Source organism: Narcine bancroftii, chromosome 9 (assembly GCF_036971445.1).
Source record: "Narcine bancroftii isolate sNarBan1 chromosome 9, sNarBan1.hap1, whole genome shotgun sequence".
NCBI lineage: Eukaryota > Metazoa > Chordata > Chondrichthyes > Torpediniformes > Narcinidae > Narcine > Narcine bancroftii.
Window position 1 is genome coordinate 74,585,972 of NC_091477.1, and position 26,977 is coordinate 74,612,948.

At 44.5% G+C, this 26,977-nt stretch overlaps 1 protein-coding gene across 1 annotated transcript in view; it reads left to right on the forward strand.

Moving 5' to 3' along the window:
• Positions 1–26,977, forward strand: part of ky (kyphoscoliosis peptidase) — a 126,786-nt gene that overhangs the window by 36,251 nt on the left and 63,558 nt on the right. Inside the window, exons 8-13 of the mRNA XM_069896493.1 lie at positions 810–881; positions 3,540–3,587; positions 6,217–6,264; positions 18,736–18,777; positions 23,332–23,379; positions 24,807–24,854. Coding sequence (XP_069752594.1) covers positions 810–881; positions 3,540–3,587; positions 6,217–6,264; positions 18,736–18,777; positions 23,332–23,379; positions 24,807–24,854 — 306 coding nt within the window. The remainder of the gene's footprint in view (positions 1–809; positions 882–3,539; positions 3,588–6,216; positions 6,265–18,735; positions 18,778–23,331; positions 23,380–24,806; positions 24,855–26,977) is intronic.

A 26,977-nucleotide genomic window follows, 5' to 3' on the forward strand; every position in this document is an offset into this window, starting at 1 on the left:
ACTTGAATTGGAACATAAGCTCCTTTCAACTTCCCACTGGAGTGAAGCTCATGGTGGTCATCCCTGGAATATTGGTGGTGGGGGAGTCAGTGATTATTTTGAGCATCAACTGCAATTCTATATCAACAGCTGAAACTCCCACTGTTGTGGGCTCTTAGAAAATAACAGTATGTTGACTGCATCATGCAGACATTTCCAACAAGAATCAGTATGAAGCAGCACAGAATCTGCTGGAGGAACTCAGTGGGTCAATCGGCCTCCGTGGGAGAAAGAGAGCGGTCAGCATTTTGGCTGTGAACCCTTCGTCAAGACTGGGATTGAAGAGGGGAGAGAGCTGGTGTAACGACAGAGTGGCAGGGGTTGGACAGGGGCCAGTAGGGAATTGGTGAACCAGGAAGGGGTGATCGATGACAGACAGAAACAGTTGATTGGCAGGTGTCGGACAAAAGAAGAGAAGAGAGAGAGAGAGAGAGAGAGAGAGAGAGAGAGAGAGAGAGAGAGAGAGAGAGAAAGAGAGAGAGGACACAAAGGGGGTTGGGTGGAGGATGAATCGCACAGGGTGAAGCAGGGTGATGTGGAGAGACGAGGGCTGCCAGTGCTAGGATCTGATGATAATGGTGCAGCTAGAGCTATTCAAACTGATCTTCTGAGTTCACATCTGAGTCTACTCATCAACAATGGCATGCTCGAGCAATTAGCAATTAATTTGCTTTTCACACTGATGTGAAAACATTGAACTACCGCAATGATGAATCTGATGATCTGTCAATGTTTAAACTCAAAATAACTAATGATTACTGTTGTTTCAGAAAGAGGAGAAGAGCTATTTCCTCACAGAGAAAAGCACAGGGGAAAGGGCAGAAAAAGAGACTCGAAAAGAGGTAGAGAATATTCGTGGGGTTATGAGACCAGCTGGTCTTCTTCTAGAGTATGAATTTGATAATCAGAGTTGTTCATTGGTAAGATATACATTGAGGCAAAAATCATTTCCAAGTAATTATTTGGCTTCAGTGTGAAAGAAAACACTATTTCTGAGCAAACATTGACTTAATGCTGCACAATTGACTCGTTGTTGAATCCAAACATTGTCACAGCACAGAAGGAGGCCTATGAGACCATCAAGTTTGATTTGGTGTGTAAGGGAAAACTTTATCCACTCTCTCGATATTCTTTCTGATTTTTTTAAAATCCCTCCAATAATTTTCTCACAATTTCCTCTGCTCCAAGATTACTTCTCCATGTTGAGAGTCCTCACGCTGGAATGGAATCATCCTGGTCCTTCCCTCAACAGCTTTCACATCTTTCTGAAACTGGAGGGTCCAGAAACTAAACACTATAGCTGGCCACAAAATAATGCCCCCCAAACAATTCCCCAAACAAGCATTTTAATAATGGCAAGGGATCCCGTGGTGGCCAAAAGAAGGCACACGCGAGGTCTGGAGTCACGTGACTGACCTCTAGAGAACGTGTATGAGTTTTGCAGCAAACTGCAGAACATGGAACACCTCATCACAGGACTGGCCCTTTGGCCCACAATATCGCACTGACCCATTAAAAAGCTACTGTACATTAACTTCCCTACCCCTCACCCATAACTCTTCATTTCCCTTACATCCATGTGCCAATCTAAGAGTCATCTGAATGTCCCTGATGTATCAACCTCTACCACCAATGAATTCTTGGCACCCACCAAAAGATCTGTCTCTGACATCTCCCCTAAACTTTCCTCCACTCATCTTAAATGGATGTCCTCTGGTATTTGCTTTTGTCCTCCCAGAAGTAAGGCGCTGGCTGTCTTCACTGTCTATATCCTTCACACTCTATTAAGTCTATAGAGTCCTCTATCTCTCATCTTCTCATGAGATAAACCTAAACTAGCTTAATCTTTTGTCATAAGATGTATTCTCTAATCCAGGCAACATCCTGGTAAATCTCATCTGCACCCTCTCTAAACTTTCCCTATTGTTCCTATGAAGAGATGACCAGAACTGAATGCAAATGTGATCTGACCAGAGTTTTATAGAGCTGCAACATTACTGATGGACCTGGACACCAAGATCCGTTTGTTCCTCCACACTGCTAGAAAATCCTGCCATTAACTCTGCCTTCCAGTTCGATCTTCCAAAGTGTATCACTTAAGACTTTTTTCCTGATTAAACACCATCTTCCACCTCTCTGCCCAACTCTGCATCCTGTCTATATCGTATTGTAACTTACAACAACCTTCTGCATTATCCACAACACCTCCTACCTTCATGTCATCCATCGCTTTACTAACCCTCCGCTCCACTTCCTTATCCAAGTCATTTATAAAAATGATAAAAAACAGGGGTCCCAGAACATACTCCTGCAGAACAGCACACATCACTGACCTCCAGGCATAATGCGCTCCATCCTCAACCATCTTCTGCTAACTCTGAATTCCATGCCTCATGACTTTCTGGATGAGCCTATCTTGGAGAATGTGGTCAAACACCCTACTGAAATCCATATAAACCACATCCACCTCATTATTTTCATCAATTTATTTTTCCACCTTCTTGAAAAGTTCAACTGGGCCTAATGAGCCAAGGCCTACTCCACACAAAGCCACACTGCTCCTGAATAAGACTGTGCTTTTCCAAATGCTCCAAAATTCTGTCCATAAGAATCCTCTCCAATAATTTTCACTACGTAAGCCTCCCTCATCTATAATTTCCACCATACTCCTTATTAGCTTTTTTGATCGAGAGAACTACATTTGTCATTGACCAATTCTCCAGTACCCCTTTTGTGGCCAGGGAGTACACAAATACCATTGTCAATGTCCCAGCAATCTCTGCTCTCATTTCTCATGAATCTGGGGTATATCCTGTCTGGTCCCAGGATCTTATCTAACTTTGTTTTTTCAGAAGCTCCAATATTTCTTCTTTCTTAGCCTGGACATGACCAGTATAGCAACCTGTTTTATAGTGACCCCACATTTGACAAGGTCCCTCACTTGCAGCATCTTTCTCTTTCACCTTCCCACTGCCCCTTCTTTTCTCTCCTCCTTCCTCACGCCCCTTGTCTGTTTATTCCTCCATCTTCCTGCTTTCCACATTCCTGATGAAGGGCTCAGGCCTTCTACAAACACTGCTTGACCTGCTGAGTTTCTGGGATACTGTGTATCCCAGTAGAGTGTATTTGGCTACAGATTCTAGCATCTGCAGTCCCCTCTGGTGAAAAAATGATTTGTTGATTTTAATAATCATGAGTTCATGGTCATATACATTGTACAATGTACATATACACCAAACTTTTTACTCACTGCAGCTAAACAGGTGCTCATTTTTATCTTGAATTAAAGTATTTAAACAAAGCAGCCTCCATTAGTTGGATATGAAGGAATATTCTGTTTTGTAACATTCTGAATTGATGGGTGCACTCTTGTTATTCCAGACACTGCAAAGTCTGATTTGTACTTGAATTTTAATCATGTTGGAAAATATTATGTTTGTGCACGCCTCCTAAACTCAGCAGTTGACGCAACTCATGAAGGTCTTTGAAATTATTCACAGGTCGACACCCACGGGCAACAGAAAATCCCCACTGCTCCTGTCAGAGAGGTAAGAGATATCTGTAGTGTTCACTTGTTGGGCTTGGAATGTTCAAGTTCATTACCATCCGACTGACAAAGGCAACCAGACGAAACAGCATTTCTCTGGACTACAGAGCGCACATTTACATACACAACACATAATGATCACATAGATAAGTAAAGATATAATATAAAATAAATATATATAACAATTTTAGAATAATTTATTTGGTTAAAGGATTCCTTTCATTAATATCACAGCCTGCATGAAGAAGCTATTCTCAGCCTGGCAATCCTGATTTTGATGTTCCTGTACTTCCTTCTTAGTGGAAGTAGATGAATGATTCTGTGTGCTGGATTGGAATGGTCCTCATTAACTGTTTGAGTCCTATACAAGCAATTATTCTGGTGAATGTCATCAATTGAGGAAAGATCCCAATGATCTTCTCAGCCACTTTAATGCTTGAAGTGTTTTAGACGTGCACAGTGGGCAGGGGTCACTACTACCTAGTAGACAAAGCATACAGCTGGGTCTCCAGACAGTCTTGTCCTAGGTCAATGAAAGTGGTATGAGATACCCAGCAGTATCACAGGGCTCAGTAAGGAACCTTTTGGAGCTTGTCCACTATTGGAGTATGGGAACCCTGACTGGACGACAATAATCTTCCAATAAGTGAATTGTGAACTGGAAGCATTGCTGGTTAAGGATTCAGTGTTGTTCAGCATGTGGGGCCACTCTCCCGATTATCCAAGGGCCTTTCACACCCACCTGAGATGGTAGGCGAGTATGACATATGAAAAATGAGCGCAATGACAATCCAGCATACTGTGTGTCACTCCAGATCTAGCCCCCATACACTGAGTTCCAGCATATTGAGTGTCACTCCAGTTCTAGCCCCCACACCCGGAGTTCCAGCATACTGAGTGTCACTCTAGATCTAGTCCTCTTACCCTGAGTTCCAACACTACATTATCACTCCAGATCTAATCCTGAGGCCCTGGACTCCAGCATGGCAAGAATCAATCCAGATCTAGTCCTCATACCTTGGGTTCCAACACTGTGAGTGTCACTCCAAATCTAGAACTCATGCCCTGGGGCTCCAACTTCGGAGGCTTCATCTCTGCTCAGATTTAAAGTCCATCTGTTGTAAGTCACACTAAAGGGATGGGCTCATTTACAGATGTGATCCCCTGCAAGAAGTCTTAAACTTGACAAAGATGGATGAGCTTCTTGCTGGGAAACCCTCACCAGCACCTGAAATTATGTGCCTTTTACCTTCAACACTGACTCCAAGGAAGACAGGCATAAACTTGGAAGAATAATGGTGAAGCATTCTGCAGTTTCCCTGCTCAACTTGGGAAAGAAGGCAGAGGAATAGCTGATTGAATTTGATACAGAGAAATGTGAGGTTTTACATTTTAGGAGATCTAGCATAGGTAGGAACAACATAATGAATCATAGGGATCTATGTGCGATCTATGTTAACATACTCCACAACAATCTGATCCTTCCCTAACTCTTACATCCAGGTGCCTATCTGAGTCTTTTAAATGTCCCTGTTGTACCATCCTCCTCCACCATCCCCAGCATTGCAATCCGGGCACCCACCGTTCTCTGTGTAAAAAGAAATTATCTCTGACATCTCCCCAGAACCTTCCTCTACTTGACTTAAACAGATGTGTTCTGGTATTTGCCATTGTCACCCCCAGGAAAAATGTGCTGCCTTTCCACTTGACCCAAGGCCCTTATGATCTTACAGAGCTCACTTGAGTCACCTCACATCCTTTGTTGCACCAAAGAGAAAAGCCCGAGTTCTGTCACCCTTGGTTTATATGACAGGTTCTCCACTCCAGGCAGCATCCTGGTAAAGGAGAGAAACGTGAAGGACTGCAGACTCTGTCATTGTAGCAAAGCACAGAAATGATGGAGGAACTGAGCAGATCTCATAGCATCCAGAGGAGGTAAAGATATTTAGCCAACTCCCTCTCCCAGTCAAATCTCACCCATCTATATCCAATTAACACTTTTTGTCTGTTGGTCTGTACTCCTCTCCTTGACTCTTCTTCCCTTCTCCCCAGCCTTTTAATTCAAGTGCTTGCCTAATTTTTAATCATACCTTGAAGAAGGGCTCGGGTCCGAAACATTAGCTATATATGGTATCTTTGTCTTCTATGGATGCTGCGAGGCCTGCAATTCTGTTTTTACTAGCACCCTGTTAAATCTCCTGCATCCTCTCCAAACCATTTATGTCCTTCCTGCAATGAAGTGACCACAACTGAATGCGGTCTAACCAGAGTTTTATAGAGCTGCACTTTTACCTCACATCTCTTGAACTAAATTCCCCAACTAATGAAGGCAAGCAAACCATACAGTAGCTTATCCACACTATCAACTTACTCTGCAACCTTGCAGGATCTATGGACATGGACCCAAGATCTCTGTTAAAAATCCTGCCATTAACCATGTACTCCGTCTTCAAGTTCACCCTTCCAAAGGGCATCACTTCACACTTATTCATATTGAACTCCGTCTGCCGCTTCTCCACCCAATTCTGTATCCAGCCTAAGTTCAATACAAAAATTATAAATTCTACTTTTTGAATTAAGCAGCCATACAGAAAATTTTGATACACCGAGATGATTGAATCTTTTGACAGGAACACTCCCACAAGATGCAGAAGATGTGTCTTCTCCTGCCCACAGAGGTTAGAGAAAATCGTGGTATATTTGTTTAGTGTGTAAATTGTACCACGGCCTTGTTAAAAAGAAAATTAATCTGTCATTCATTTCATGAGGTGCAGACAGTGCTGGAATTTATTACTCCGCACTGGTTGCCCCTGAGAAGGTGGTGGTGTGGTGCCTTCCTAAACCACTCGTCTTATGGTGATTGCACACCCACAGTGTTATTTGGAATGGAACTCCAGGATTTAAACCCAACAACATTGAAGAAATGCTGATCTAATTCCATATCAGAATGATGTGCGACTTGGAGGGACATCTGCGTGTGGTAGCTCCCCTGCTCCTGCTCCCCTTGCCCTTCTTGGTTATAGAATTGTGTGTTTGGGGTAAACTGGGGAAGTAACTGCAATTCATCTTGCTCAAGATGTGTGTGGCAGTCAGAATGCATGATTGTTCAGAGATCCAGTCAAGGAGGCTGCCTTAGGATTTGATTTACTCACCTTAGAAAACTCAGCCCCTGGCCCGTTTCTGGATCTAAAACTGTATGGCTGGTTGTAGAGCACGTCGAAAGAACCAAAGACTTGTTGATCCAAACCAAGGCTTTTATTAACTAAAAGAGTGGAACATATCACATGTAGGTCGACCAGTCCAGAATGACCTGGTCTGGCTTGGAGCAATCCTTTAAGACCTGCCAGTAGGCGTGGCTACACTCTCAGCCAATCGCAGTCATCCTACACTACAATCTGTACATATACACATTGGTGATAGAATCTATACTATCACACTGGTCCAATTCAGATTCTAGTCAATGGTGACCTCGCAGGTTGTTGATGGTAGGGGACGGTGACGGTGATACCCACGGCAGCTGGCTCGATCCTTCTTTGCTGGAAATAGACTATTGGCAAACATTTTCATGGCACGAGCATCAGTTGCTGTTTACCAGCTTGTGCCTGAATATTATCCAGGTCTTGCTGCAAGCAGGCATGGAGTGCTTCATTACTGATGAACTGCATGCAGAAATGAAGACTGCACCATTGCCAGCAGACACCTCCATTTCTGTCCTGACGAAAGGAAGGTCACTGATGAGACAGCTGAACATTGTTGGGCCTAAGCCATCTCTCTAAGGACCTTTTCAACTTCAACCATCCTCCTTGCTGTGAGGTTTCAATCCAGATATTGAATTATTTTTATTATTGTTAAACGGTCTCAACCTGAAATGTTGACTGATCATTTCTACCACCTGATGTTGTATGACCTGCTGAGTTACTCCAACAGGAGTAAATCACAAAAATCTGTAGACACCGTGGTTGAAGTAAAAATACAAATTTCTGGAGAGGATCATCAGGTCAAACAGTGTCCTTTATGTAGCAAAGGTAGAGATACAGAACCGACGTTTCGGGCTTGAGCCCTTCAACAAGGTATGAGGCATTGCTGGCAGGCATCCAAACAAAAGGGTGGGGGGGGGGAGAGGGGGGTGCTAAAGGCAGGAGATGATAGGTGGATGAGGGGAGGGAGGGGACAGCAGCAATGAGGAGGAGGAGGGATGGCTGGATATGTAAGGGGGAAGGGAGGGGAGAACTGGAAAGGGGGAGGGGAAAGAAAACTGGAAAGGGGGAGGGGAAAGAAAAGGCGAGCAGGTTTAGTAGAAAGCAGAGGAATCGATGTTCATGCCATATGGCTGGAGGGTGCCCAGACAGAAGATAAGGTGCTGTTCCTCCCATCTGTGGGTGGTCAGGGCAGAATAGTGCAAAAGGCCATGGCCAGACATGTGAGTCTAGGAGTGTAACTCAGAATTGAAATGGTTGGCTACTGGGAGGTCGCTGTGGAGGCAGACGGAGAGGAAGTGCTCAGCGCAGCGATCTCCCAATCTGCAACCGGTCTCTCCGATGTAGAGAAGGCCACAAAGGAAGCACCAGATGCAGTAAATCAGTCCTGTGGATGTACAAGTTAAGTGTTGCTTCACTTGAAAGCCCTGTTTAGGGCCCCAGACCGTGTTGAAGGAGGAGGTGTGGGCGCAAGTGTTGTAGCTCCTGCGGCCAAAGGGGAAAGTGCTAAGGGTGCAATTGGTGGGGAGGAATGATTGCACAAGGAAAGCACAGAGGGAGCGGTCCCTACAAAAGGCCGAGAGGGGAGGAGAAGGAAAAATGTGTCTTGTGGTGGGATTCTGTAGTAAGTGCTGGAAATTCCAGTGGATAATGTGTTGGATGCAGAGGCTGGTGGCGTGGTAGGTGAGAATGAGAGGGATTCAATGTTTGTTGTGTCTGGGGTCAGAGGGGGCCAGGGCAGCTGAGCGGAAAATGGAGGAAATATGGGTGAGAGCTGAGTTGATGGTGGAGGGGAAGCCATGTCTGTGAAACTTCCAGTGTGGATCTAGTCCAGTCCAGATCATCCAAAATGTCTGCCTTCTTCCAGAATCATGGGAAGAATGTTCAAGCTTCTTACAGACAGCATGGGATTCGAACCCCAGTCCAGTCCCGATTGCTGGCGCTGTAAAGGCATTGCGCTAACTGATGCACCAGCTGTGCCACCCTGGGTGGGTTATTGGTTCTAGAAAACCTGAACTGGGCACCAGTGAGTAGGTTATTGGTGTCAGCACTGTTGACAGCACCCTCAATCAGTAATCAGAGGACATGTGTTTAAGGTGAGAGGGGAGAGATTTAACAGGAATCTGCATGGTAATTTTTTTTCACAGAGAGAAGTGGGTGTATAGGATAGGCTACTGGAAGCGATGGTTGAGGCAGGTACTATTGCAATGTTTAAGAAAAATTTGGACAGATACATGGATAGGATGAGTTTAGAGGTATATGGGCCAAATGCAGGCAGGTGGGACTAGTGTAGGTCAACGTGAGTAAGTTGGGCCAGAGAGCTTGTTTCCACGCTGTGTGACTCTACGTAAGGAAGTTGACTGGGCGTGACTTCGTTGCCAATGTTGAATCGTCTGGTTCTATTTTCTTTTCCTGTTTTAAGGTGGATACTACAATGGACCAGAGCAGGGAAGGATGGACAGATGGGCTATGCTCAACTTTTCTAAAATAGGTTCATGTTCCAGGGTGCAATCTGAACTTAAGTCACACATCTGTCTCAGTGAGGCTTGACCTCACATCTCTGGATCATTAGTCCAATTGGGCACCATACCCCACTGTTTTGCATGACAATTAACGGAGGGTTCTGGTTTTCTTCTGAAGTAGCAAATAAGCTTTGAGGAAACTTATTGAATGTTGACAATATCATTTGGATTTTGCAATAGTCTGGGACCAACTTCATCGATGTTGCTGCGGAGGCCCACCCTGATACCTTCACAGGTGGGCTCAATGAGTGGCCAAATAGACCAGAGATCTAAGTGCTTACATTTCATCAAAAAAGAGCAGGAGATAATGAAAGGAAAGTTGAATCCAAGAAATCATGCAGAACTGAGGTAAAGTCATTCCCAAACCTAAAGGACAATAAACTTCTGTGCCTCTCCAGTATATTCAAGACAGAGATCAATAGACTTGTGCACATGGAAAGAACCAATAGCTATGAGCTTAATACATTTAAATTTGTGGCACAGTTAACATACTGGTTAGCGCAACACTGTCACAGCTCCAGCGATCGGGACAAGAGTTTGAATCCCATGTCTGTAAGCAGTTTGTACATTCTCCCCGTGTCTCCATAGGGTTCCTCCGGGGCCTCTGGTTTCCTTCCACCATTGGAAACTTACAGGGGGTTGTAGGTTAATTGGATGTAATTTGGTGGCAGAGGTTCTTGGGCCAAAATGGTCTATTATCGTCCTGTATGTCTAAATTTAAATTGTAAAAATTTACATTTTCAATTTGCATATGACACTAAACTGTGAGGAATTTTTCAAAATATAACAGGGTGACTTGGACAGATTAGAAGAGTAGGCTTCTGAGTGGCAGATGCAATATAATATAAATAAATGTGAGGATGTCCACTCTAGTGGCAATAACAGAAGGCAGATTATTATCTGAGTGGTGAGAAATGAGGAAAAGGGGAGGTGCAAGGAGACCTGGGGTTCATGGTGCATCAGTCATTGAAGAGTGGAATACAGACCACACCTTGAGTGTTGGGTATAGAAGGGACATCCTTGCTATTGAGGGAGTGCAAAAAAGATTCACTGATTCCTGAGATGGCAGGACTGATGTCTGAAGAAGGACAGGATAGACTTGGTTATACTCATTGGAATTTAGAAGAATTAGAGGAGATATCTTTGCGACATAAAATTCTGACAGGATAGATGCAGGAAGAATGTTCCCAAATCAAGAGGTCACAGTTTAAGAATAAAGAGGAAGTAATTTAGGACTGAGATGAGGGCAAAGCTTCTTCACCTGGAGAGTTGTGAACTTGTGGAACTCTCTCCCACAGAAAGTTGTTGAGACCAAACTCTCTTTTAAACATATTCAAAAGAGAGTTGGATGTGGCCCTTGCGGCTGAATGGATCACGAAGGATTCTGTATGGTCTGGTACGGGAGGAGGTCCATGGTCGGGGCAGTTGTGGGGGGGGGGGGGTTGGAAGCAGGATTAGGGGACTAAGGTTGTATGACCAGCCAGCATCATATTGAATGATGGAACAGGCTTGAAGGGCTGAATGGTCTTATTTTCTATAAATGTATATTTCTAAGTGGCACTGAGGTTAAAAAGAAATCATCCAGAATCTTCTCAAATGGTAATGTAGACACAAGGGGTTGAATGGTCTCCTTCTGCTTCTATGGCCAATGTGGATTAGGCTGGCCCACATAAATGCATCGGCGTAGATGTAAATGCCTTAACATCGCCCTGCTTTAAAGAAAGACATAACCCTGTGGGGTTGGGTGCAGGCAGAAGCATCCCAGGAAAGTATTTGTTAAGTGGACTAAGTTGTGCATGAGGACAAGACCAACACTTCGGTGCTCAGCAGGCCTTCAATGTGACAAAAAAAGCAATCAATGTTAATAAAGTTAGTTGAGGGTCCACTGCTGAATGGATGAAATGACTAAGGAAAATAGCAATTAACACACAAATCTGTTCCATTTTTCAAAAGAACACTTCCACTCTGGCTATACCCGTGTATACACCAAGTGCACTATTCCTCAAATCAAGGTGTACATTTGCAATTATTCCTATTTTCTGTGATCTATCGGAATCGGGAATTTTTCCTTTACATTCCAGCTCTACTTGTTCATTTGTCACTCATTTTAAGCAATCACTAAAATAGACAGTAAAGCTGCCTTTGCAGATTGGTTTGGCTTTCGAATATTCTGACATGCAGAAGGGCAATCTTTTTGATGTGTGGTGGAGAAACCTCAAAGAACAATCAATGCTCCTCTGATCAGTGGTTGTCTTTCATGACAAGATGGAGCTCTGTGTTGAAAGTTGCCATATGTTGCCTGTGTCACACAGAACAGATGAAGGAACTGTGTAAATGAAGATAATTAAAACCTCTTTCAGGAAAATCAGCCACAGAGAATGAAAACTGCCCCCTGCCCCAGTGGCGTCACTAGGGTTGGTCTCCCCAGTGCGGTAGCTCATGGTGTCACCCCCCCCCAACGGACCATGGACCATATAGACCATACAGAACCCTTAGTAATTTTTTTTGTACTAATGTTGACCACAATATTGTAACTAAAGCACCAGAAAATTTGACAAAAGCAGTGACTATAAAAACTCCAGCAGCAGCGAAAACAACAGCACATGCTTGTAGCGCATGCAGATGAAACCACGTGATTTGAAGCATCTTTGTAAATGGGTAATAATCACAGCTCTGACTTGAGTACAATAGAAGGTTCAAAGAGTTTTAGCCTTGTAGGCATATTGATGCATGTAATTTGGACTTACAAAAAAGGTTTTTGTTGTTATAACTAACTACAGGGATATTTTTCTATAAAGATTACATTTCGGCTGAAAATATTACAGGTAGTCATTTTGGTGCCCCAGTGTCACCCAGTGTGGTCTGCACACCACCCCCCCTCCCCGCCCCCAGTGATGCCAATGCCTTGGCCCAGGCAGCGAGGTAAGAACAATGGTGAGTTCCGCAGAGATTGTAGGATGGAATTAGACGACAATTTTCAGGAAAACCAATGAAGGACATTGAACCACTGAATAACACAGAGAAACAGCAGGTGCTGGAATCTTGAGTGAGCAAGGAGAAAGTTGGAGGGATCCAGCAGGTCATTCAGCATCTCTGGATAAAAATGGACAGTCAAGGTTTAGGGTTGAGCTTCTTTGTTGAGAGTTGATCAGTGGTCCTGCCCCAGAACATTGACTGATCTTCTCTCTCCACCGATGCTGCCTGACTCATTGGGTCCCTCCAGCTGCTCATCACTGAGCAACATGCTGGACTAAATGGTAAATTCATATGGGTGGGATATTGTGCTCGGTGGTGGCAGCTCTTTGATGATGTTTTGATGGCAGTTCCTTTCCTAAGAATGACCCATGCAGCAGAGGTTTGGTCATGGAGCTAGAGAGCTATACCGCAGGAATAGGGGCCTTTCATTTCAATTCACCCAGGCTGGCCAAGTTACCTCCCTGAGCTGGACCCATTTGTTTACATTTTGCCGACATTCCTCTAAGCCTTCCCTATCCAGGCACGTGTCCGAATGTCTGGTTGTCGCAGAGGTTAGCGCAACCCTATTACCGTGCCAGCAACTTAGGTTCGGATCCGACGCTGTCTGTGAAGTGTTTATACGTTCTCCCCATTTCCTCCGGCGACTCCAGTTTCCTCCCACATTCCAAAGGCATACTGGGGTTAGTAGATTAATCAGTCATGTGTGTATCTCTGGGTGGCGCAGGTTCTAGGGCCAGAAGGTACTGTTACCATGCTGTATCTATCATACCCTCCTCTCCCACCTCCCCTGGCAGCTCTTTCCTTAAACCCAACATCATTTGTGGAAAAAGTCCCCCTCAGAATTCTTTTCCCTCTCACCCTGACCCTATGCTCTCTTGTCTTGTGATTCCCCATCTCTGTAGAAAAGACTTTAACTATTCACCTTTTCTATGCTACTCATGATTTTATACAAGGTCACTCCTCAGCATCTTAATACAGCGTAAAACATCCTTGCTTATCTGGTCTCTCTGTTCATCGTCCTGGTAACGTTCTTGTGAACCTTCCTTAAGGCACTCTTTCCAGATTCATGGCATCCTCCTGAGGTCCCCTTGTTTTAGATAGGTGAATTTTGGGATTATAAGCCAGTGACTCTTTGTCTCTGGTGGGTAAACTATTTGAGAAGTTTCTTAGGAACAGGATTTATAAGCATTTAAAAAAGAGGAGTCGGCATAGTTTTGTGAGAGGCAATTCATGCCTCATGAAACTAATTTAAGTTTTTCGAAATGATTTTTAAAAATCCATGAAGGCAGAGCAGTGGATATGTTATAGTGGTGTAGGGATTTTACTAAGGTATCGGACATAATCCCCTACGGTATGCTCATTCAGAAACTCCTGAGCCATGGGATCCTTGAAAACATGGCTGCATGTATTCAGAATTAGAGACAGGTTGCAGAGTTGGATGGAGCAGTGGCAGATGGAGTTCAGTCTGGAAAAGTGTGAAATGAGCATTGAACTTGAAGGCGGAGTACACAGTTAATGGCGGGATTCTTAACAGTGTGGAAGAGCGAGATCTTGGGATCTCTCGAAATAGCTGCACAAGTTGAAAGGGTGGTTAAGGTGTACTGGCCATCAATAGTCGAGGAATTAAGTTCAAGCGCCCTGAGATAATCTTGCAGCTCTATAAAACTCTGGTTAAATCACACTTAGACCATCGCATTCGGTTCTGGTTGCCTCATTTATAGGAAGGACATGGAAGATTTTGCGAGGGTGCAGAGGAGATTTACCAGGATGCTGCCTGGATTGGAGAACATGTCTTATGAATAATCCTTGACTGAGCTGGGGTATTTCTCTTGGGAGTGATGGAGAATGAGAAGTGACTTAAAGAGGTGTATAAGATTATGTGAGGCATAGATAGAATGAACAGCAAGCATCTTTTCCCAAGGCCAATATGAGAGGATGTCTGATTGAGGTTTGTGAAGGAAATTTTGAGGAGATATCAGAGGTCCTGTCAGTCTTTCTTTTAAACAGAGAGTGGTGGGTGCCTGGAATGCATTTCTAGGTGTGGCAGTGGAAGTTGGTACAATAGAAACATTCAAAAGATTCTTACATAGGCACATGGATGAAAGAAAAATTTAGCATTATAGGTTATGATGGAAGGAAGGTTAACATTGATTACATTAGGTTCGTATAGGTCAACACAACACTGTGGGCCAAAGGGCCTGTACCATGTGCACAATTCTCCAGGGATGAGTTCACCAACACTTCGTTCAGCTGTAATATTACATCCAACTCCTATGGTCAATCCCGTGACCGATGAAATCAAGTGTGCCTAATGCCTTCTTCAGCCCCCTGTCTCCCAATCACCGCTTTGAAGAAATGATGTACCTGCACTGTGCAGCATAAAGTGGTGGGAAAGGCAGAAATGTACCAGTGTTGGACCTACATCAACATGTGCTGTCTTAACAAAAGACTTGCATCATTCTTGTACGATTCACAGCCATTTTGAACCAGCTGAACACATCACCTTGATCCATCGCATCTTCTTTCTTTGACTTGGCTTCGCGGACGAAGATTTATGGAGGGGTAGGTCCATGTCTGCTGCAGGCTCGTTGGTAACTGACAAGTCCGATGCGGGACAGGCAGGCACGGTTGCAGCGGTTGCAAGGGAAAATTGGTTGGTTGGGGTTGGGTGTTGGGTTTTTCCTCCTTTGTCTTTTGTCAGTGAGGTGGGCTCTGCGGTCTTCTTCCAAGGAGGTTGCTGCCCGCCGAACTGTGAGGCGCCAAGATGCACAGTTGGAGGCGATATCAGCCCACTGGCGGTGGTCAATGTGGCAGGCACCAAGAGATTTCTTTAAGCAGTCCTTGTACCTCTTCTTTGGTGCACCTCTGTCTCAGTGGCCAGTGGAGAGCTCACCATAGAACACGATCTTGGGAAGGCAATGGTCCTCCATTCTGGAGATGTGACCCACCCAGCGCAGTTGGGTCTTCAGGAGCATGGATTCGATGCTTGTGGACTCTGCCAGCTCGAGTACTTCGATGTTGGTGATGAAGTCATTCCAATGAATGTTGAGGATGGAGCGGAGACAGCACTGATGGAAGCGTTCTAGGAGCCGTAGGTGACCCATGATTCAGAGCCGAACAGGAGCGTGGGTATGACAATGGCTCTGTACACGCTGATCTTTGTGTGTTTCTTCAGGTGGTTGTTTTTCCAGACTCTTTTGTGTAGTCTTCCAAAGGCGCTATTTGCCTTGGCGAGTCTGTTGTCTATCTCTTTGTCGATCCTTGTATCAGATGAAATGGTGCAGCCGAGGTAGGTAAACTGGTTGACTGTTTTGAGTTCCGTGTGCCCGATGGAGATGTGGGGGGGCTGGTGGTCATGGTGGGGAGCTGGCTGATGGAGGACCTCAGTTTTCTTCAGGCTGACTTCCAGGCCAAACATTTTGGCAGTTTCCGTAAAACAGGATGTCATGCGCTGGAGAGCTGGCTCTGAATGGGCAACTAAAGCGGCATCGTCTGCAAAGAGTAGTTCACGGACAAGTTGCTCTTGTGGCTGGTGGTCATGGTGGGAGGATCCATCGCATCTACTACCTCCAGAAACCCAAACTAAATACATAGAAAGCTGAAAAACTCAAAGTTCAAAGTACAAAGTTCAGATTTATTGTCAGATTACTTACATGCCATCACATACAACCCTGAGATTCTTTTTCTTGTGGGCCAGGCAGAATTTCCACTCATCAGTAGTGCAAAAAAAACTGTTCTCAAGAAAAGATTCATATACAAAAGAGAGAAATGTAAGCAAAGAAAGAAATGTAAACAAGCTGTGCAATACATAAGGTAAATATTCAATAATAAATATTATGCAAAGATGGAGTCCTTAAGTGAGCCTCTGAGGTTGTTGTTGAGGAGTCAGATGGTTCTGACTGTTCCTGAACCTAGTGATGTGATTAGTTTGGCACCTATACCTCTTTCCTGATGGGACCAGCGAGGACAGAGCATGTCTTGGGTGGTGTGGATCCTTGATGATTGTTGCTGCTCTCCGACGGCAGCGTTCCATGAAAATTTTCTCGATGGTGTGGAAAGTTTTCCCTGCGATGTACTGCGTTGTGTCCACTACCTTTTGCATGCCTTTCTCCTCAGAGGAATTGGTGCCCCCATATCACTCCCCTACGTATCTGTTTCATCTTATATTCATAAGTGTGAGTTCTTAAGACAACACATGGATGAAGGAAAAGGTTCTTTAAAGTTGCTGTAAACAACACATGAGGCAGGCCATGAGGCTGCAAGTCTCCATTACAGATTTTCATACTGTGTGTCAGCCCCCCACTGCTGGCAGCCAAGTCTAGTCAGCCCCCCCTGCTGGCAGCCAAGTCTAATCAAACAGTAAGGCCTTGCTAGTGGCCATGCAAACATGATCTCTATCATTAGAGTTTTCCGTCATACCAATCCTCCACAAACTCCTGAGCAAGTAGAAGCTCTTGATTTACTTTCTTCACGAGTTGGGTCCTCTGAGATAGTGACTCCCAGGAATTAAAATTTGCTCAACCCTCTCCACTTCTCATCCGCCAGTGATCACTGGATCATACAACCACTGGTTTGCCCATCCACAATCAGCTCCTTGGTTTTGGTGACATTGAGTATGAAACTATTCAGCCACGTTTTCAATATCCCTCCTGCATGTCGATTCATCACCCCTTTTCATACAGTCCACAACAATGGCATCTTCAGCAAATATATCGAGGGTGTTGTTGTCGTATCGAGCCACACAAAGCAGGGGAGTAAGAGTGCGGTCCTGTGGTGCTCCGGGGCTGATGGAGATTGTGGAGAAGGTGTTTATGTCAATCCTCACTGACTGGAGGTGAGTAAACTGAGAATCCCATTACACAGTGAGGTATTGAGGCCCAGGTCTTCAGGTTTGCTGATCATTTTTGGTGTTGAATGCCTAACTATAGTTGATAAAGTGCATCCTGATGTATGTGTATAGGTTGTCCAGGTGTTCCAAGGCTTTGTGTAGAGCCAATGAGATGGCATCTGCTGCAGACTTGTTGCTAATGTAGGCAAATTGGAACAGACCCATGTCATCACTCAGGCAGAAGCTGATAAGCTTCAACACCAGCCTCTCAAAACACTTTATCACTGTGGATGTGAGTGCCACTGAATAGTGGTTATTTAGCAGGTTATTTATCACACTCTTCCTGGGCACCGATAGGATTGAGCCCTGCTTAAAACAGATGGGTACCATGCCCTGCCAGATTGAGATGTTGAAAATATCCATGAATTCATTGGCAAGTTGGTCAGCATGGGTTTTCAGTACTTGGCCGGGTACTGAGTCTGGACCGGATCCTTGGATTCAGTCCTCTGAAGCCAGCCCACACATCATCTTCAGATCATCAGGGGGCATGGGGAAGCCCAGTGGTTCTTCCTTGTTCTGCTGGTCAAAGGCATTGAGTTCATCTGGGATTGGAGCTTTACCGTCTTCTCCTGCACTGGATTTCATTTTGCAGCAGTCTGTGTCACTAGAGCCTGCACTGCTCTCGGGCATCCTTCGTTGTTTCCATTCTCATTCAGAATCTCCATTTTGCCCAGGAGATTGCTTTTTGTAGGTCATACCTGCTCCTTCTGCAGTGATCTGGAACTCCAGACTTAAAATGCCTGTGATCTGGCTCTCAGGAGGTTCCAAATGTCATTGTTCATCCAGGGCTTCCATTTGGGGAAAGCCCTGAACAATTTGGCAGGGACGTACTCATCCACAGTTGTTTTGATAAAGTCTGTGACAGCCCTGGTGTAATCATTCAGATCGTCAATTGAGTTCTTGAACACCACCCAATCCACTGACTCGAGGCAGTCCTTTAACCATTCTTCATCCTCTTGCAACCACCTTCTGATCTCTGGAGCCTCCCTTTCTAAGCTCTGTCTGTTTGAAGGAGCACAGCCAGGTGATCAAACTTTCCAAAATGCGGTTTTGGGAGAGAACAATAGTCCTTCCTTATCTTGGAGTTGCAGTGATCAAGAGTGCTGGCACGTCTGGAACAGCAGGTAATTGGGGAGGGCTTTCTGGAGACAGGCCTGGTGGTGGCCTCGATAAGTCAAACACTACCTCTGGTTGGGGGGTGGAGGAGGAATTGTGCTCAGAATGATGTCATCACTGACAAACTTTGTGTTGGATCAGTGGCCTTTCTCAAATCAATATTCCAAAATTAAAGGTTAACTTCATAGAAGGAATATTCTGCTTTAGAATCTTCGAAACTGAAGGAGAATTTGGGAGATAATTTAAATGAAGGAGAAGCTGCAAAAAATGACAAATGTCCCCTGGTTCAGAAACTGCGTGATTCAAAGAGTTGGACTGTATTTCAGTTATGTGGAGATGCAGTTCGTAGTTGGAAAAAATACATATTTTGCTTCTTCTATGATACCATATTTTAATCCAGAAAAGAGCTCAAAACATTAAATAACAGATAATGATTGAAATATTTTACAGGATCACAGAGAAGAGAAACTGCCCCTTGTCCCAGGCAGAGAGGTAAGAGAGCACTGTGGTATTTATTGAAGGCTTCCCCATCCAGTACTTTCTACAATATGGATTGTAAAATGGGATGCAAGTGAAGTGACTCATCAGGCATTGACTTGGTATCAAATAATCTGGGCAGCATTGTTAGTGTCGTAGTTGGAGCAAATACTATTACAGCACTAGCAACTTGGGTTCAAATCCGCCAATGTCTGAAAAGAGTTTGCATGTTCTCCCTGTGTCTGGGTGGGCTTCCTCTAAGGGCTCCAGTTTCCTGCCACCCTTCAAAAAATTACAGGGATCGTAGGTTAATTGGGGTATTTAGGTAGCCAGGCTGTGAACTGGAAGGACCTGTTACCATGCTGGGTGTCTAAATTGGAAATGTAAAATAATTATATTCCAGAGAAAATACTCTGCAATTGAAGATAGAAATAATTGGGACTGATTTGTGTTCCCGTCCAGATCTACATCCAATCTCACCAATAGCGAAAGTCACTTGAGCCAGTGAGGAGATTAGCAGAGATGATCAGATTTGGGCTTGTTGATGACAACAGTCGGCATAAGCTGGAAATCTTGGATCAAGGTTAATGGTATCTACTGGCAGGAAAGCAAGCTGGTGTACGTAATGCACCCTTCTTCATTGAATGGCAACTCAGATACAAAGGGAGCCTTCCAAAGCCAACTTTAATCCAACTAGATTGTCCCAACACCTTCCAAGTGCTCAAAATTTAGGGACTTAAGTTTGTCAAAAGCAGAATTATTTGGCTCAAGACTGCAAGAATGGGGTTTGTTGTCATCAGGTATGAAAATTTCTGTATTTCGGAGATATCAAGAACATTTGACAAACATCCTTACGCAGGTTACATACAAAAGTTGCTTCAAGGTACAAAACCGTGAAGTACAACGTGCCACGCAAATGCATTTTCTTCATTTGCACTTGGATTTCTTCCCTGCTGATCTTGGTGCAGTCAGTGATGATCATGGTGAAATGTTTCACCAGGATATTCCAAACATGGAAAAGCAGTATCAATGCAATTGGTATCCATCAATGCTGGCCGACTATTGTTGGACACTGATGTGAGGGGCATCAGATGATGAGTACAAGTGAAAATCAGCGGAAAATCATTTTTAGGTCACTTGAACTAAAGCAAAGTTTCAGCATTATTATGCAATTAAACATCCTCAATTCAATAAAAGTTAACTTAATGTATCTCCAACTTCCTACTCGATAACAGCAAATCTGAAATGCAAACAAGCAAATAAATAAATATTGTTTCGTAAATAAGAGAGTCTCGGAAGTATAGTGTGAGCAGTTCCTTTGGTCGCTCAGCATTCTCACTGCCCGTGGGAAGAAACTGTTTTTCAGACCTGCCGGTGAATGCAAGAGGCTTGCAGGTTGACTGATGTACAGTATGCAGGGAATAGAGAGAAATGAACCATGTACAAGCATCAGAGCTTTAATTTAGTTTCAGCATCTCGTTCATCCTATGCACTGTGCTCTACTGTCCTGTCACCTCTGAATGCTGATTGCAGTCTGAATTTCAAATCAGACAGAAAAGTAGGATCACTGGTGCTCAAGAGGCTACATGTTTTAGGACATGATCTTGAAATCCTCCCTTTCCCCTCAGCCTGTGCTACCACTTTGAAGGCAATGGTTCCTATGGTGTGCTCTTCTCTGTTGAAATACAAGGAGAATGCCAGCTCTTCGTGAACAAAAGCTCAAACTTGACAAAGGTGTCAAGTCTCATGTGGTTCCTTCCCCCTCACAGAATGCGTTTTGCCAGAACCCATCAGTGAACTGCATTGACCTCGCTCCTTCTGACACCACATAAGCCCTTCATCCCATTGTGTCCACGCCTGCAACTATGATCCTTGGGCATTTCTCCACAATCCCACCAATGTTCTCCAGCATTCTAATTACATCTGTGATGGTCACCCATTGAGGTGGAATTAATGGAGATGACAAGCTATTCAGTCAGCTGACATACACTGGTCTTTGTCTCCAAGTACGAATGTGGACTTCCAGCCGCCCCAGCGAGCATTCAAACTCCTGCAGATGCTAAAAATCTGAAATAAAAGCAACATGTTCCGGAAATACTCTGTGTGGAGGAGAAACAGCATTGGTGTGGCAGATTGCTGACCATTGATTGCAACCCATGATTTGTTGAATACGAGCTCTTTGAAGTGTGAATCTCCAGTTGAATCAAGCTATTTCAGTTCAATAAATGATAATAATAATCATGAGCTTGTTGTCATTTTTTTTCTTTGGCTTGGCTTCGCGGACGAAGATTTATGGAGGGGGTAAAAAGTCCACGTCAGCTGCAGGCTCGTTTGTGGCTGACCAGTCCGATGCGGGACAGGCAGACACGATTGCAGCGGTTGCAAGGGAAAATTGGTTGGTTGGGGTTGGGTGTTGGGTTTTTCCTCCTTTGCCTTTTGTCAGTGAGGTGGGCTCTGCGGTCTTCTTCAAAGGAGGCTGCTGCCCGCCAAACTGTGAGGCGCCAAGATGCACGGTTTGAGGCGTTATCAGCCCACTGGCGGTGGTCAATGTGGCAGGCACCAAGAGATTTCTTTAGGCAGTCCTTGTACCTTTTCTTTGGTGCACCTCTGTCACGGTGGCCAGTGGAGAGCTCGCCATATAATACGATCTTGGGAAGGCGATGGTCCTCCATTCTGGAGACGTGACCCATCCAGCGCAGCTGGATCTTCAGCAGCGTGGACTCGATGCTGTCGACCTCTGCCATCTCGAGTACCTCGACGTTAGGGGTGTGAGCGCTCCAATGGATGTTGAGGATGGAGCGGAGACAACGCTGGTGGAAGCGTTCTAGGAGCCGTAGGTGGTGCCGGTAGAGGACCCATGATTCGGAGCCGAACAGGAGTGTGGGTATGACAACGGCTCTGTATACGCTTATCTTTGTGAGGTTTTTCAGTTGGTTGTTTTTCCAGACTCTTTTGTGTAGTCTTCCAAAGGCGCTATTTGCCTTGGCGAGTCTGTTGTCTATCTCATTGTCGATCCTTGCATCTGATGAAATGGTGCAGCCGAGATAGGTAAACTGGTTGACCGTTTTGAGTTTTGTGTGCCCGATGGAGATGTGGGGGGGCTGGTAGTCATGGTGGGGAGCTGGCTGATGGAGGACCTCAGTTTTCTTCAGGCTGACTTCCAGGCCAAACATTTTGGCAGTTTCCGCAAAGCAGGACGTCAAGCGCTGAAGAGCTGGCTCTGAATGGGCAACTAAAGCGGCATCATCTGCAAAGAGTAGTTCACGGACAAGTTTCTCTTGTGTCTTGGTGTGAGCTTGCAGGCGCCTCAGATTGAAGAGACTGCCATCCGTGCGGTACCGCAAAGGACTCTACATCACCTTTGTTGACCTCACCAAAGCCTTCGACACCGTGAGCAGGAAAGGGCTTTGGCAAATACTAGAGCGCATCGGATGTCCCCCAAAGTTCCTCAACATGATTATCCAACTGCACGAAAACCAACAAGGTCGGGTCAGATACAGCAATGAGCTCTCTGAACCCTTCTCCATTAACAATGGCGTGAAGCAAGGCTGTGTTCTCGCACCAACCCTCTTTTCAATCTTCTTCAGCATGATGCTGAACCAAGCTTGTTGTCATACACATTGTACAACAAACATATGCACCGAAATTCTTACTTACTTACAGATCACATATAAAGAACAATAATAGTAAACTAGTTGAATTATAAGATGTAATAAATACATAAGATGGATAATAAATATTCTTAATAATCCCAGTGCAAAAACTGTGACTTTTAATGACGTAGACATTCCTTTTGTGTTGTTGGCATAGTCTGTGATTAAACTGTATAAATATTGTACGTATAAATATCTATAAATATAAATATGGCTATAAATGTATTCAAAAGGTTATATTAAGTGAACTGATATTACAGAACATTCTTCCTTGGAATAATCTAGATTGAAGAATAATCTTTGAAGTTAATATAAATATATGCCTATGATGGAGCGACATGGTTTGGTGTAGCAGTTTGCACAACACCTTTACAGCACCAATGATCGGGACCGGGGTTCAAATCCCGCACTGTCTGTAAGGGGTTTGTACGTTCTCCCTGAGTCTGCGTGGGTGTTCCCGAGGGGCCCCGGTTTCCTCCCACCGTTCAAAATGTACTGGGGTTGTAGGGTTAATTAGGTGTAAATTGGGCGGCACGAGCTCGTGAGCCAAAATGGCCTGTTACCATGTTGTCCATCTAAATGGAACACATCAGCATCTGTGGAAAGAGAAAAGCAGTTGACATTTCTGGTCAGGACCATTCCTGATCCAATAAAGAGTCCAGGAGCTTAAACATGAATTCTATTTCTCTTTCCACAGTCCTGCTAAAAAAATTTCAGCATTTTCAATCATTTCATTCAATCAAGTTTATGAGGGAGAAAATGTAAAGGCTGTTGACAGAGGTTTTGCTTTAATCCTCGTGAGATGGAGCTCTCTTAAATTAACATTTGAGATCAGACAAAATGGCTAATTAAGTTAGTTATACAGTCAAATTCAATTCACAATGTAAATAATGGAAGTATTTGAAACTTCTTACAGGAACACAGCCACAGGAGATAGAAAGCATCCCTTATCCCAACCAGAGAGGTAAGAGAGACTGATGCTAGCTTTTAGGCAGATCACATTTGCACCAAATCCTGTGTTTTGTAAATGGAAGATGTGCAGGGATTAGCCAGTCAATGACCCTGGATACCAGGCTTCAAGACCTGGGAGTGGGGCTGATGGGGAAACTGGCTCTGAATGGCATCCAAGTTTTCAACAATCTCAGTGAAGCTTGACGGGATATAAATTGGGTTTTGTACCCCATGTCATTGCAAGTTTATTGACGTCATTGATGGAAATTCCTCACCTAAATAGGGGGTTTAGCACAATGCTATTACAGTGCTAGCAGCCCAGGTTCCAATCCACCACTGCCTGCAAAGAGTTTGTACGTTCTCACCATGACCTGTGTGGGTTTCATCCGGAAGCTCCAGTTTCCTCTCACATTCCAAAGGAAGGATTAGTCAATTAATTGGTCTCATGGGTGTATTTGGCAGACATGGGCTCGTGGGCTAAAGGCCCTGCTACCATGCTGTATCTTTAAAATAAATAGTTAAAATTAATCTGATGTTGTCACATTATTAATATTTACTCTTCAACAACCCATAGTAACAATCCCCCCAGCGTGCTATCGTCAATGTTGATGACTCAGGGAAGTACTTCCTAGTTTGTCCAATGTCAGAAAGAGGCACATAACTCCTGATTTGAAAAGCAAAACATATGAAGAGAAGGGCTTTATACAAACAGTTTAGAGATATTATTCAGCTGCTTCGATGTCCTTGAGAAATTTGTTGCCTTTATCCCCCCCTCAACCTGAACACCTCTGATCTTCTGGTTTGGAAGGTCCTATCATTCATGGCCCAGATCCTTTTAATATCGATTATATTTTCCTAAGATTCTCATCTCCTTTGTGTGCCATCTTCTTCAATAAGTGTGATGTGATGCACTTGGATAGGTTGGATGTATGCTGGCCTTCATTAGTCAGGGGATTGAGATTAAGAACCATGAGGTAATGTTGCAGCTGTATAAAACTCTGGGTAGACCACACTTGGAATATTGTACTCAGTCTCATCACCTTATTGCAGGAAGAATTACAGGATCGAGGGACTCCAGGTTTGAGGATTGAAGAGCTCCCGATTTGAGGATTGAGAGCTCCAGGTTTGAGGATTGAGGGGCTCCAGGTTTGAAGATCGAGGGGCTCCAGGTTTGAGGATTGAGGGACTCCAGGTTTTGGAGGATTGTAGGGCTCCCGGTTTGAGGATCGAGGGGCTCCAGGTTTGAGGATTGAGGGGCTTCAGGTTTGTGGATCAAGGAGCTCCAGGTTTGAGGATCGAGGTGTTCCAGGTTTTGAAGGATTGAGGGGGTTCCAGGTTTAAGAATTGAGATGTCTGTAGCTTTTCTGTCGTGTTCTGCCATTTGTAGATCTGGTTTAAATACACAGAAGGAATTCATGGAAAATTATTTAAATTTTATAGGATTGCAACCAAGCCAAATGGAAAGTGTTGATATGTTCAGCCAGAGAGGTAAGGGGCATCTGGGATACATTTTCTCCTCTCCTACCTTCTTCATCCTCTGCAGGGACCATTCCCTCTGTGACTTCCTCGACAACTTATCCCTTCCCACCAATCACCCAGTCGTTACCAACACCAGTAACTACAGAAAATGCTACACTTGCACCCACGTCTCCTCTCTCACCACGAGTTGGGGCCTCAAACAATCCTTCTAAGTGATGCAGGGGTCTTCTGTTGCTCCCATCGTGATCTCCTCTACATCAGAGAGACTGGATGCAGAGTGGGAGATTGCTTGGCTGAGCACCTTTTTTTTGCCAGGTGCAATAGCAGTGATCTCCTATTGGCAACCCATTTCAATTCCCCACCCCATTCCCATGGCAAAACATCTGATCATGAGCTAATGCATTACCCAACTGAGACAGCCTGCAAATTGGAGGAACGTCTCCTCATATTCCATTGGGCACCCTCCAAATGGATGGCATTAACATCGACTTCATTTTCCGTTATTCCCCCACCCAACCATTTCTTTTGTTCCCTATCCCCAATCCTGATGTCTCCTTTACTCCAGCTTCTCTCTCTCTCTCTCTCTCTCTCTCTCTCTCTCTCTCTCTCTCTCTCTCTCTCTCTCCGTCTCTCTGTCTCCCAGCTCTGCCTTCACAGAGTTACTCCACTCCCCTGATCAATTCTCAGCTTTTCTCTCCTGCCCTCCTCTCCATGTCTACCCATGGCCTTTTAGCTGTTGGCCTGTGCTCCTCCCACTGCCCCTTCTTTCCTCCTCCCCTCACCTTTTTTATTCAGGCACCTGCCTGCTATTTGATCATACTTTTATGAAGGGCTCAGACCCGAATGGTTGCTGAAACATCTTTGCCTCTTATGGCCGCTATGGGACCTGATGAAATTCTCCAGCTACTTTTTACATCTCCTCTGATCACAGCGTCTGCAGACTTCTTCATTTCACTAAATTCTGCCCTTATGCACTTTGCACAACCCTTATGAATTTTGGAGATAACATGTCATACTGCTTACAGAAGAACCTTTCTCACTATACAATGTATTTTGGGAGCAATAAACAAAAATGAAACCTTTTGACTCTGCACTGGTCTGACCAGCCCCTTGACTGACCCTGTAGGGCTTGAGGAGGTCCCTGATCATCGTGTCCTGTATCTGCACTGACAAATGGTCCTGTGGGTTTACATTGTATCAAGGTGCAGATAGCACACTGCTCAGGTGCAGGACCTTCAGCCCACCATGTTCATACTCATCTGTGCCATTCATTCCCTAATAGGACCTCCATTATTGCACTCTCACCAGTTGGTACCTCAATATATTGATTTATAAAACTTTCCTGATCACATTTGACAAACTCTCAACCATCCAGCACTTTTACAGTATGGGATTCCAGTCAATGTGTGAAAAGTTAAAATCATCTACAATCACAACTTTATGATTCACAAGATAAAGGAACAAATGTAAGCCATTTGGCCCATCAAGTCTGCTCTGCAAATCCCACCCCCCCCCCCTGAGCTAGACTGTTCTCACATCTAGTTCCAAGTTCCTGCAGCTGTCTACCACCCTGCAGATTTGTACGCTAATTCCTGCTATTGGGTGGTCTATAATACAATCTCATTAATGTGGTCATACCTTTCCCACTCCTCAGCTCCACCTATATAGCTTCAGTGGATGAGCCCTCTATTCTGTCCCATTTGGGCCCAGCTGTGATGTTTTCCCTGAAAAGCAATGCCACTCCCCCCACCACCCCCCCTCACTAAACCCTCCCAATCTATCGTGTCTCTGGGACATTGACCTGCCAATCTTGCCCCTCCAGGAACCAAGTTTCACTAATTACCTCACTCATAATTCCACGTACCAATCCGCACTCTAGCTTGTCTACAATTTTCTTTGCAATTGAAAATAGACGCACCTGAGCACATTATTTCCACCATGCACAATCCTTTTATTTCCATCACTGCATACAGTCTTATCATCATTTTTTTCCTCCTCCACTCTATTATCTGCTCTGCCACTCTGGTTCCCATCCCCTGCAAATCTAGATTAAACCCTACTGAGCTGAATTAGCAAACCTTCCCCCAAGGATATTAGACCGCCACCAGTTCAGATGCAAACCATTCTGCTAG